The following is a 13,206-nucleotide window of genomic DNA, read 5'->3' on the forward strand; positions in this document are numbered from 1 at the left end:
CTGCCAAAGTGGAGGTCTAACGCTAATGAAGGAATATTGTTTTCTTAGAACAAAGCGTGCATATTGAAGTAACCATTGAAATGAAACTACATTTCTCTTTCAGTTGGTGAGCTTTTTCTAAGTGATTTTTCTTTACTTTCTTCTTTAAAGTCAAGAAAGATATTCCTCCTTCAGCTGTCACAAGACCAATATTTGGTATACTGGGCACAATTCATCTGGTGGCAGGTAAGAAAAATGAGCTAAGATGGACAAGAAGGTAATTAAATTGATGCTATTAGAGTATAAGATGAAGGCACACTTTATATCTTGCTTTAGGCAATAAATCTGTAGGTGTTTGTCATTCATTTATACCGCAAATAGCAAGTGGTTAAATTTGTAAGCCTGAGGTTCTTTTTTTTTTAATTAATTAATTTATTTATTTATTTTTGGCTGCGTTGGGTCTTGGTCGCTATGTGCGTGCTTTCTCTAGTTGCGACGAGCGGGGGCTACTCTTCATTGTGGTGCACAGGCTTCTCATTGCGGTGGCTTCTCTTGTTGCAGAGCACAGGTTCTAGGCACACGGGCTTCAGTAGTTGGGGCTCATGGGCTCCAGAGCACAGGTTCAGTAGATATGGCACACGGGCTTAGTTGCTCCATGGCATGTGGGATCTTCCCAGATCAGGGCTCGAACCCGTATCCTCTGCATTGGCAGGTGGATTCTTCACCACTGTGCCACCAGGGAAGTCCTGGACCAGAGTATTCTCAACCTTCAACTCCATGGCTCTGTGTTATTAGGAAAGTGATGGTTTTTAATCTAAATTTTATTTCATTGAACTTTTGAAAAGTTCCTATCGTATCAGGCACTGTGCTGGATGTTATTTATAAAAGATGCAAGTCCCTTTTGTCCTGTAGCTTACAGTTGAGTGAGAGAGGCATTTAAATAGTAAATTACTGCAGAACAATGTAACAAGTTCTAGGAGAGAGATGTACATAGGAAAACTTTCAGGGAGGGCACTTGTGGTTAGAGCCTTGAACAGATGTGAAGAATTAATCTAGTGGTAAAGGCTTACCCTGGTTTATTTGTGGGAGGAGGAGGTGGCCAGGATCAGGGTTGGTGTATTAATGCATGGTGCTGGGATCGCTTCTTGATTCCTGACCACCCATCTTTGGAATGTTGCAGTAACCAGTTAGTTATACTGCCCCAGCACATTTCTCTACCATTTAGAATGACATGAAGGACATGGGAGGTGTAGATATCTGCAGTGGCCAGATACTATGACCTATGATGCTTTAAGCTACACGTCGGGAAATGCATTAGCAGAGGCCCGTATGCTTTGGAGATGACAGGAGAGTGAGAGATGTTCTCTGTCTGTACTTTCCATCTGCTAGGATCACTGCTCTGGTTACCAGAAGCTTTTACTTTTATCTTTCTGAGAAAAAATTTGATCTTTCAGTAAAAATTTGTCTAAATAATATGCTGGTCTTTCTATTCATAAATTATAAGATTGCTTTTCAAAAAGTATGGGTCCTTTATCTATTTAGCACAGCTCTCGCCTTTATTTATTTTGGCTGTGCCTCAAGGCTTGCAGGACCTTAGTTCCCTGAGCCGAGATCAAACTTGCACCCTCGGCAGTGAAAGCGCGGAGTCCTAACCACTGGACTGCCAGGGAATTCCCGTAACTCTTGCCTTTAAAGAATAAGGACTGCTATTTCTGGCTTTACAGTTGCCTTATTTCTATTTATGTGTACTTGGCTCTGCTTTTTTGCAGGTAATTATCTAATTGTCATTACCAAAAAGAAAAAAATAGGTGAATTTTTCAATCATGTAATCTGGAAAGCAATCGATTTTGATGTCCTTTCTTATAAGAAGACAATGTTGCACTTAACTGATATTCAGGTAAGAACTGGAAGCACTTACTAATTGCAAAATCCAAAGAAGTCCCGTGGGGTGGATGGGGAAGGGAGGTGGAACACAAAGAATGTTTGATGGATTTCTTTTAAACCTAATTATTTAAACAATGCATAGAGCATGGTCACTCTACATACCTAGCCCTAAAGTGTATTTTTTTAAAAAACTGTTCATATATTTTATTGCACTTGGGTTTTTTTTTAACTGACTCAATTCTTAGATATGAAATTTCATACGAGAGAAAAGGACAGACTGAAAATGCACATGTAGTCAACACGTAGATTTAACTTCATATCCTTTTTGTGAAGAAATAAAATATTAAATATCTTTCCACCATTGTAAAGCAGTTATACTCCAATAAAGATGTTAAAAGAGATAAAAATAAAAGGGATGCTCCTATATATTACTAAAAAAAGAAAATTATCTTTGAAGTTCCACTCATCCCGTTTCATTCCCTCTTTCCTTAGGGAGAAAGCTTTCTTCAGTTTTGCCACATGGGACTATAAGTGTGTGTGCATGTGTACACGTTCAAACAGTCCTCTTTTTGCACAGCTCCTATGTGCATGGATTTCAGTTACCACAGTTTAGTTAACACCAGTTCCCAACAACACAGTTTAAATTTCAGTTACCATGATATATTGGCTAAAGAATTAGCTCACCAAAGATGAAAGTGCAATGAAACAAAAAATGACGACTCTAGAAGTGAAATTCAAACTGAACATGAATAGAGTATAGAAGAAATAGCTGATGGTGGGAATAAGAGATTCTGGATACGCAGCCAGAGGTCTCAGTGAAGGTGATGTTATCGACATTAATGGTCAAGTGGTTGTGATGAAAAGGTTGAACGTGTCCCAGAGCAAGTAATGCCGGTAACAAACTTCACGTTAAAGGAACTCACAGAAGTGTTTCATGATGTTAATAGTACAAAGGATTAAGTGTTAGAAGCTAGTTCAGGCTTAGATGTACGACAGTTCATCAGGGTGTAGAAAAGATGGTATCATAAGTTACATGATGAGAAGAATGCAAGCACTGTTCAGGCTACTCTTGATAAATTTTGACCAGAAGTAAAATATTTTTAATTATCAGTGTTTCAAATTACAGTATACTAAAAAACGTTTTACTATTTTTTCATTTCCCTATACATTTATAACTTACAGTAGGAGAGTTTTTAATGTGTTGATTAAAAAAATTTTAAGTCACGAAATGATCCTAACTTTCCTATTGATTATTAAGATAGTTTAAGATTATTAAGATTAAGATAACATGGTCATTTTTATAGTCCCACCCTATCATGCAAAGTGAAGATTGCCTGTATTCATTTTCAAATAATATCTGTTTTTGCTTGCATTATATTTTAAAACTTACATGAATGGCATTAACCCTGTTCTAGTTTTTGAAAATTACTTTTTTTTAAGTCAACATTATGTTTAGAGATTTACATATGTTGAGTACTTGTTTTCTAAATGTACTTTATAGTATTTGCTTTTTAAAAATTTTAAGCTGTATTTTTATTCCCAGGATTACAAAAAGTTTGTTTTTAAAAGAAAGCTAATTATTCTAAAATATGTATCTTACCTATGATAAACATTAAAAAAAAAATCAGTCCTAGCACTATTGTCTTATTGACTAAGTAAAGCTGTAGAGTATGGTTTTTATACTTTAAGCTTAAAATTTCTTTCTTACTGTATATCTATCTATCAATATATTAATAAATTCTCTATGAGACATGATAATTTAAGGCAATAAAAATGGTTGTTTTCATTTAATAGCCTAGTAATATTTACTTGAACAGTTTATTCTTTATTGCTATAGTTTGTTTTCAGGCTATGTAACTAATTTTAGCATTCCTTGCTGTATATGCTTTGCTTATTTATACCTTTCGTGTTTTTACAAAAATGTTGAGGCCAAATTAAAAATTTTGTATGTAGATTCGTAACATGAATTAACATGTTAATCATTTGCTAAACATTAAACAGTAACAAACATTAAAAATTATTTTTTAAAACAAGGATAGAAACAAATGTCAATCTTGGTATTCATTGGGAAAGCCAGCTAAAATGATTATCAGAAAATAAATAGATATACTGCTTTTACTGGATCTTCCTTTATTGCTTATTGAAGTATAATTGACTTACAATATTATATTAGTTTCAGGTGTACAACATGGTAATTCAGTATTTTTATGCATTTTAAAATGATCACCATGAGAAGTCAAGTTACCATCTGTCACCATACCAAGTTACTAAAATATTATTGACTGTATTCTGTATGTTGTATATTATATCCCCATGACTTATTATTTTATAAATAGAAGTTAGTATCTCTTAATCTCCCTTACCTATTTCATTCATCCTTCCTACCCCTCCCTCCCCACTGGCAACCACCAGTTTGTTCTCTGTCTATGGGTCTGTTTGTATCATTTTTTTTCCTCTTTTAAAATTTTTTTTATTGGAGTAAAATTGCTTTACAATGTTGTATTAGTTTCTGCTGTACAATGAAGTGAGTCAGCTATACCTATATCCCCTCCCTCTTGGACCTCACTCCCACCACCCGCCCCTATCCCACCCATCTAGGTCATCACAGAGCACTGAGCTGAGCTCCCTGTTCTATACAGCAGGTTCCCACTAGCTAGCTGTTTTACACATGGTAGTGTATTTATGTCATACCTAATCTCCCAGTTCGTCCCACCCTCCTCTCCCCACTGCTGCCCGTGTCCACATGTCTGTTCTTTATGTTTACATCTCTAATCCTGCCCTACAAATAGGTTTATCTGTACCATTTTTCTGGATTCCACATATATGCGTTAATATACGATACTTGTTTTTCTCTTTGTGGCTTACTTCACTCTCTATGACATACTCTAGGTCCATCCACATCTCTACAAATGACCCAATTTCATTCCTTTTTATGGCTGACTAATATTCCATTGTATATATGTACCATATCCATTCATCTACCGTTGGACGTTTAGGTTGTTTCCATGTCCTGGCTATTGTAAATAGTGCTGCAGTGAACATTGGGTGCGCATATCCTTTTGAATTATGGTTTTCTTGTCAGTGTCTTACAGTTTTCTAATGATGGGTCTTTTACCGCCTTGGTTAGATTTATTCCTAGGTATTTTATTCTTTTTCATGCAGTTGTAAATGGGATTGTCTTCTCAGTTTCTCTTCCTGTTAGTTCATTGTTACTGCATAGAAATGCAACAGACGTCTGTATATTATTAATTTTATATCCTGCCGTTTTATTTTTATTTTTAAATTTTATTTTATTTTTGGCTGCATTGGGTCTTCGTTGCTGCATGTGGGCTTTCTCTAGTTGCGGCAAGTGTGGGCTACTCTCCGTTGTGGTGCGCAGGCTTCTCATTGCAGTGGCTTCTCTTGTGCGGAACGTGGGCTTTAGACATGCGAGCTTCAATAGTTGTGGCACGTGGGCTCAGTAGTTGTGGCTCGCAGGCTCTAGAGCGCAGGCTCAGTAGTTGTGGCGTGTGGGCTTAGTTGCTCCACAGCACGTGGGATCTTCCCGGACCAGGGCTTGAACACGTGTCCCCGGCATTGGCAGGCAGATTCCTAACCACTGCACCAGCAGGGAAGTCCTATTCTACTAGTTTTTTGGTGGCATCTTTACTTTGGGGTTTTGTATAGTATCATGTCATCTGCAAACTGACAATTTTACTTCTTTTCAATTTGGGTTCCTTTGATTTCTTTTTCTTGTCTAATTGCTGTAGCTAGGACATCTAATAATATGTTGAGTAAAAGTAGTGAGAATGGGCATCCTTGTTTTATTCCTGATCTTAGAGGAAATGCTTTCAGCTTTTCACTGTTGAGCTTGATGTTGGCTGTAGGTTTGTCATATATGGTCTTTTTTTTTTTTTGGCCCCGTCACGTGGTTTGCGGGACTTTAGTTCTCTGACCAGGGATTGAACCTGGGCCCTCAGCAGGGAGAGCACGGAGTCCTAACCACTTGACCGCCAGGGAATTCCCTGGTCTTTATTAATAATGTTAAGGTATGTTCCTTGTATACCCATTTTGTTGAGAGGTTTTATCATAAATGGATATTGGATTTTGTAAAAAGCTTTTTCTGCATCTATTGAGATGATCATATGGTTTTTATTCTTAAGTTTGTTAATGTGGTGTATCATATTGATTGATTGGTGGATATTAAACTGTCCTTCCGTTCTTGGGATCAGTACCACTTGATCATGGTGTGTGATCTTTTAAATGTACTGTTGAATTTGGTTTGCTAATGTTTTGCTGAGGATTTTTGCATTTGTGTTCATCAGTAATGTTGACCTATAATTGTCTTTATCTGGTTTTGGTATCAGGGTAATGCTAGCCTCATGGAATGAGTTTGGAAGCATTCCTTCCTCCTCAATTATTTGGAATAGTTTGAGAAGGATAGGTGTTAACTCTTCTGTCAATGTTTGGTAGATTCACCTGAGAAGCCATCTGATCCTGGACTTCGTTGGTAGTTTTTTGATTACTGATTCAATTTCGTTACTGGTAATAAATCTGTTTATATTTTCTGTTTCTCCCCGATTCAGTCTTGGGAGATTGTACGTTTCTAGAAATTTATCCATTTCTTTTCGGTTGTCCATTTTATTGGTGTACAATTATTTGTAATAATCTCTTATGATCCTTTGTATTTCTGTGGTGTTGGCTGTAATTTGTCCTCTTTCATTTCTGATTTTAGTTAGACCCTACCTCCTTTTTTCTTAATGAGTCTGGCTAAAGGTTTATCAATTTCTATTTATCTTTTCAGAAAAACAGGTCTTAGTTTCATTGTTCTTTTCTGTTGTTTGCCCTGGGGTGTCCCGGCACTGTGCCGGCCTGCCGGTGGGCAGGTAAGCCCCTGCACTAATAGGCCAGAAGGAGGACTCCAAAAGGGCACTTGCTAGCACCAGTGTCCTCGTGGTAGAACAAACTCCCTGAGACAGCTGTTGCCAACATCTGCATCCCCAGTAACAGTCCCAGTTGCCTCCTGCCTCTCCAGGAGGCTCGCAAAGATCACTAAGTGGGTCTGACTTAGACTCCTTTTAAATGCCTCCATGCTAGAGGACTTGGAGCATGTGAGATTTTGTATGAGCCCTTTAAGAGTGGAGTCTCTGTTTCCTACAGTTGTCCTGCTCTCCTGCACACAAACCCTTCTGGCCTTCAAAGCCAGACATTCTGGGGGCTTGTCTTCTTGGTGCAAGATCGTTGGCCTCAGTAGCTGACGTGGAGCTCAGACCCCTTGCTCACTGGGGAGAACCTCAGCAATTGTGATTATTCTCCCCATTTGTGGGTCACCTACCTGAGAGTGTGGGTCTTGACTATACCAGGTCTCCACCCCTCCTACCCATATCTTGGTTTCTTTTTTTTTTTTTTTTTTGTGGTACACGGACCTCTCACTGTTGTGACCTCCCCCATTGCGGAGGCTCAACGGCCATGGCTCATGGGCCCAGCCGCTCCGCGGCATGTGGGATCTTCCCGGACCGGGGCACGAACCCATGTCCCCTGCATCGGCAGGCAGACTCTCAACCACTGCGCCACCAGGGAAGCCCCATATCTTGGTTTCTTCTTTATATCTTTAGCTGTGAAAAATCTGTTCTACTAGTCTTCAGGTTTCTCTCATAGATAGTTGTTCTGTGAATAGTTGTAGTTTTGGTGCACCTGTGGGAGGAGGTGAGCTCAGGGTCTTCCTACGCTACCATCTTGGCCACTTCTCTCTCTCCTGGACTTCAGTCTTTGCTTTTTTTTTTTGGTAAAGAATTCCATTTTACTTCCCAACTAGCCCAAACCAGTAAAGTTTCTTAGGAATGAGGATGGTATTGTTCTCTCGTTATTGACTCTGTTACTGGGCCCCTCATGAATTTATGTTTTTCTTCTGTCAAATGAGGATAATTAATGCTAAACCAGCAAGGGGTTGCTCTGAAGATAAAGGAGAATCTCTGTAAAGTGTCTGGGACACAGTAGGTCATAACCTAAGGTGGTGATGTTTTGTTAAAGTAACTCTTCTGCCCTTTAAAGTAAAAATTGTGAAGGATACCAATGGGAAAGGAGGTCTCCCTAATCAGTTAATATAATACCCTATGGTGTGGAGCATTGTCCATGTATCAGGAACTGTCCCAGGTCCTGGGGAAATGGTGAGCATCCTGCCCAGTCTTAGAGCCAGTGGCATTTAACAGGGCTGAACTTTCAGGTTTTTATTTTCACTCTTTTGTCATGTTGATAGATTCCTTTTCAAGTACAAGATAGACTGATTATTTGCTCTCCTTTGTTTACAGTTACAAGATAACAAAACTTTCCTAGCAATGATAAACCATGTCTTGAGTGTGGATGGATTTTATTTTTCAACAACATATGATTTGACCCATACTTTGCAGCGGCTGTCTAACACTAGTCCAGAATTCCAGGAAATGAGTCTCTTGGAAAGGGTAAGCTTAATCTTCAGTTATTATTACTTTTTTTTTAATTTTAAGGAGCTTTTCTCTATTTCATCCATAAAATACATATTGATTTTTCTCAGTCCTGGCTCTATCAGGATCATGTATGGGGCTTTGAAAGTATACCATGTTTCAAATAGACATCTCATTTCCAAATTCAGGACCCCAGAATCTGTGTATGTTACACAGACAGGATTGAGAACCACAGGGGTCCATTTTTAGAAATCTAGCTTGAACATGAATGTTGGTAATTTCCTAGCTCTCTGTGTTCTGTGTTGTAACAGTTATTAGCATTAGGAACATAATTGTACTTGTAAAATTAATGTTCTAATGGATGATGTTCTTTCTGCAGTGGTGCTTTTTATAGTTTTTACAAGTAGAAAAGTAACAACTTAAGAACTTGAAAAATATGCTTTTGTTTAGGGTGGGGTTTTTGGTTATTTTATTGACTTAACTGTATCTTTAAAACTGGACCTCAGGTGATTTCAACATAAAATTTCTGCTGTTCAGGAACCTAGATAATTGCTGCCTTGATTTTTTTGTTAGCAAAAGTAGATACGTTTAGGGGGCAGACAGCATTTAAAAGGCTGCTGTCAAAAAAAAAAAAAGTTGTCAGTTATCTGTTAGTTTGGACCATACGAAATTGCCACTAACTGACCATATTTGACCAATAAAAATGATCATTTTATATAGCTCAACCTATATCTTTTTTTTTTTTTTTTTTTTTTTTTGGCTGCATTGGGTCTTTGTTGCTGCGTGCGGGCTTTCTCTAGTTGTGGCGAGCAGGGGCTACTCTTCATTGCAGTGCACAGGCTTCTCATTGCGGTGGCTTCTCTTGTTGCAGAGCACGGGCTCTAGGCGCGCGGGCTTCAGTAGTTGTGGTTCGTGGGGTCTAGAGCACAGGCTCAGTAATCGCGGCGCACGGGCTTAGTTGCTCCGCGACATGTGGCATCTTCCCGGACCAGGGATCAAACCCGTGTCCCCTGCATTGGCAGGTGGATTCTTAACCCCTGCGCCACCAGGGAAGTCCTAAATCGATATTTTAGTTGACTGGCTTTTTAAAGGCTTTATAGTCTAATTTTGTAAGATTATATGTAGGCTTCAATGTAAGTTTAGACGTAAGCTAAGCAATGAAGAAATTTGGCTTTTAACTGCAAAGAGACTCTTGCTTTTTTGCTACAGTCTCCATTCACTATGAAATGTCTCTCAGATGCCTGCCATGTACCAGGCACTGTACTAGCCACCGGCCACACAGGATGAAAAGACATGCCCCTGCCTCTCGGGAGCCTGCAGTCTACTGGGGAAGTGGAAGTCCAGGCAATCACAGAACAAGGGACAATTGCTGTCACAGATATAGGTACCCAAGTGTGGTGGGATCCTGAAGGAAGGCGGGACTCACTCTGTCTGGGGGAGTCAGGGACGACTGTACAGAGGAAGGTGGTTTTTGAGCCGAGACTTAATGATGAATAGGCCTTATTGATCAGGCGGCAGTGGGAGAAGGAGGGTTCCAGTCAGAGGCAGTGGCAATATTAGGCTAAACTGAAGAAGCCATCTCATCTGTTGGGATGAGAGGGAATTTTTTGTCAGCTAATCAGAAGAGTCAAAGTTACCATAACTTGGGGAATTACAAAAGTGATAAGTGAATCATATATACTATAAACATTTTATCTCAACTTAAAACATAAAATTTTACATTGACTGGTCAATCTTTTGATGTAGGATCATAAGCTTTCTTTGTTTTTGGTTCCTTGATTCCTAATTGTCTTTCCTGTGTAAATTATATCTATAATGCTTTCCAGTTTGAGTCTCTTTAAAGATTTTGACACAGAGCAGTCTGTTTGCAGAATACCATATATTTTTACTATGTTTCTCCAGTCTTTTATAGTTGCCATTTTTACTCCTAATTCAACAGTTTTGTTTTTAGCAACTTGCCTTTTATCAAGTTCTGTTGTAAATCATTCAACTTTATAGAAAGATCAGTTTATTTTTAAGTCATATTTCATTGATTTATAAAATAGTTAAATTATGTTATGAATAATAAGAAAAATTGGCACAAACTGATTGGGAACACACAGTCTGGATCTCAGGAAGTGTACCGTTCAACTGGTTATGCCTGAGTGCAAGAGCCACTCCTCGTGACTTTCTGCTGGGGACGGGGGACAGGGAGTGTCCGTTGCTGTGTTTCATAAAGAGAATGAAGAGAATTGGTTAGTCTACTGAGTTGTTGAGGGAGTTTCTTCTGTATGGTTTGAAAGTCAGAGTGGCCAAAGATGAGAGCAGAGAGTTAAGTAGGGGTTGCCAGATTCCAGGACTGGTTAGGCCATGTGAAGATTTGGTTCTTTAGATGACTGTGAGCCAGTGAAGAATTTCCAGCAGACAGGAGACGTGTCATGTTAGACAACAACTGCTGGCAGCATGTGGAGGAAGAGTGTGAAGGGCCAGGCTAAGGCTTGAGGCGAGGGAGGCTGTTTTAGTAGTTGGGATGCAGTCAGGTGTTAGCCAGGGGTGGTGAGAAAAGATATGTAGAAGAGGAAATGGATCTGGAAGGGGATTTAGGACTCGGTGATTGATTAAATATAAGAGAAAGAGCCTGCGGGGACTGCCAGGTTTCTGTATGGGCCAGCAACACTGGCTTGAGGCAACGAGACAGGGATACCCGAAGTGTTCTTTTTGCAACATGTCAAAGAGACCTGCTCCTAGCCACCAGGTGGAGACATTGATTGTTATACTTTTCTTTCTGTAGAAACTCAAATTGGCAGGAGATACTGAATATTAATTTTAAAACTTCTCTCTTAGGCAGACCAGCGGTTTGTATGGAATGGTCATCTTCTAAGAGAACTTTCTGCTCAGCCAGAGGTAATGTATACTAAATAAAACCAGCTTATTTGTTACAGTTCAAGTTTTAATTGAATACATGTTATAAAATGGCTACCTAATCGCCAAGGATTTTGGTAAAGAATTCTAATTTAACTCTGTTTATAACTTACGGACTTTGATCCGATCTACCCTCCCACATCATTGTAGGTTGAAGAAGCCTAATTATTTTACTCAGATCTTCTATAGAAGCCTTAAATAAAGAAAAAAATAGCTCCATATAAATACATTGCTTTCTATAAGTGAGAGAGAGAGAGTGGGTCTTGGTAGATGAATAATGTTAGAAATCGGGCCAGAGCTAATTCCCCAGGCAGTGGAGAGCTTTGCATTTGTCTTCCTATGGGAACCTGACTCCCTTCAGTCACCCAGGATAGACTTGCATAGGTGTCACCTTCCTTTGTTCTTGGTTTATACAAATGAGATGTAAACAGGGAGGCCACCTAGGAAGCATAATGTATTGAATCTAGGTAAACAGAGTTGCCTAATGGCATTATCTCTTGGCATTTGCTTTGCTTTTTTGGGAAAAGTAGTTTAAACTGCAAACCCTTAATGTGGAGATATCTTTTCCCTGGAGCAGTGAACTTGTTGCGGGCAAAGACTGAAAAGGAGGGAGATAAACATCCTGCAACTTCATGTAGTTTTATTAGTGTTCCAAAATCTGCAAATGTTCAAGCCCAAATGATTGTAGCACATACTTAAATTTTTTTAATTAAAAAGACAACGTTACACTAGAGAAATGTCTTTAAAATTAAAAGTTACCCATAAGCTTACTACTTTGTTTTATTTGTATATTACCTCCCCATCTGTAAATATATTTTATATACTGCTTCTTTTTGTTTATTATTTTTGAAGTATATTTATTCCTAAACATAACATACATCTTCATTTCAGGTCCATCGGTTTGCTCTTCCGGTATTATATGGCTGTATCCTTACATATTACTCTTTAGTCTTCTAGCAGCCTTTATTTAAATATTATTAGAATTTAGATTTAAAGACAGTCTCAAATATTACATGAGGAATTAGTAGAAATCTCTTTTGATAATAATATCAAACCATTAACATAAAATCTTAGAATACTGGTTGTAAATGACCATTGTTTTTTTAATAGAATAAACTCTTTAGACTGACTAATGCTCTCTGGGGCTGGTGTTTTAAAAGAAGAAATACGTCCACTGTGTTTTGGCTTTATTAGACTTTGTATCAATAAACAAGAATAGTTTTAGCCTACTGAAAATTTTCCTTAGCAATTAAAAAAGTTAGACTTAGGAACTAGGGTAACCAGCAAGTTGGAGAGAATTACAATTAAAAATTATATTTGTCATTTGAAATAGCCACAGAAAAATGAAAATACATGGTGTGCAAAGAATGATGCTTGGGGTGAGGTGTAGTACAAATACAAAATGAGTAATGGTTATCTAATTGTAAGTTCATTTTTAAAGCTAATCTTTATCATAGAAATCATAATAAAAATAGGGACGCAAAGTGAGCTGGCTGTTAAAGGGTAAGCACAATGTGCTGATGAGTGCCTGTAGTCAGGACTCTGCCCTGCAGAAACTGAGGGGGTCTTTCTATCACATACCCCCAAAGAAGCTTATTAACTAACACACAGTCTGTGATTTATTTGTTCATTATGTTAGTATGATTTCCTTAAATTATTATGCTTGTTATACTTAAAAACAGAAAAGTAATGCAGGAAACATTTTCCACAGTTGTGGGGGAATAAAAATCAGAAAATGTCAGAACAAAAGCTCTTGTTTATTCTGGTTTTTGTTTTTCCCTGGAGCTCTCTAAGTTCTCCTAAGGATTAAATAATAACAAGCGTACTATTTAGGTAGTGCTTTAAGGGTTTGGGCCAATTGTGTGTATGTTTTTTTAATTCCAAAATGAGATTGTGAATGGGCAAATAATAACAAAGGAGATTATAGAACACTTTTTCTAGGTGATTTTAGAAAGTTTATCTATTTAGCTTTAAATCTGAAGTTTTACATTGGCTTTTGTTTAGTGTAGCTTTTTGACTAGAC

General features: G+C 38.2%; 1 protein-coding gene across 2 annotated transcripts in view; it reads left to right on the forward strand.

Moving 5' to 3' along the window:
* The window catches only part of SACM1L (SAC1 like phosphatidylinositide phosphatase), a 57,219-nt gene that overhangs the window by 19,658 nt on the left and 24,355 nt on the right, over window positions 1-13,206 (forward strand). Inside the window, exons 3-7 of one of the 2 annotated variants that reach the window (XM_024765256.1) lie at window positions 151-225; window positions 1,749-1,876; window positions 8,151-8,300; window positions 11,106-11,165; window positions 12,075-12,108. In XM_024765256.1, the coding sequence (XP_024621024.1) occupies window positions 151-225; window positions 1,749-1,876; window positions 8,151-8,300; window positions 11,106-11,165; window positions 12,075-12,108 (447 nt within the window). The remainder of the gene's footprint in view (window positions 1-150; window positions 226-1,748; window positions 1,877-8,150; window positions 8,301-11,105; window positions 11,166-12,074; window positions 12,109-13,206) is intronic. The other variant, XM_024765257.1, reaches the window with a different exon arrangement.

The sequence above is a fragment of the Neophocaena asiaeorientalis genome, unplaced genomic scaffold (genome assembly GCF_003031525.2).
Source record: "Neophocaena asiaeorientalis asiaeorientalis breed wild unplaced genomic scaffold, Neophocaena_asiaeorientalis_V1.1 scaffold409, whole genome shotgun sequence".
In the NCBI taxonomy this organism is placed as follows: Eukaryota; Metazoa; Chordata; class Mammalia; order Artiodactyla; family Phocoenidae; genus Neophocaena; species Neophocaena asiaeorientalis.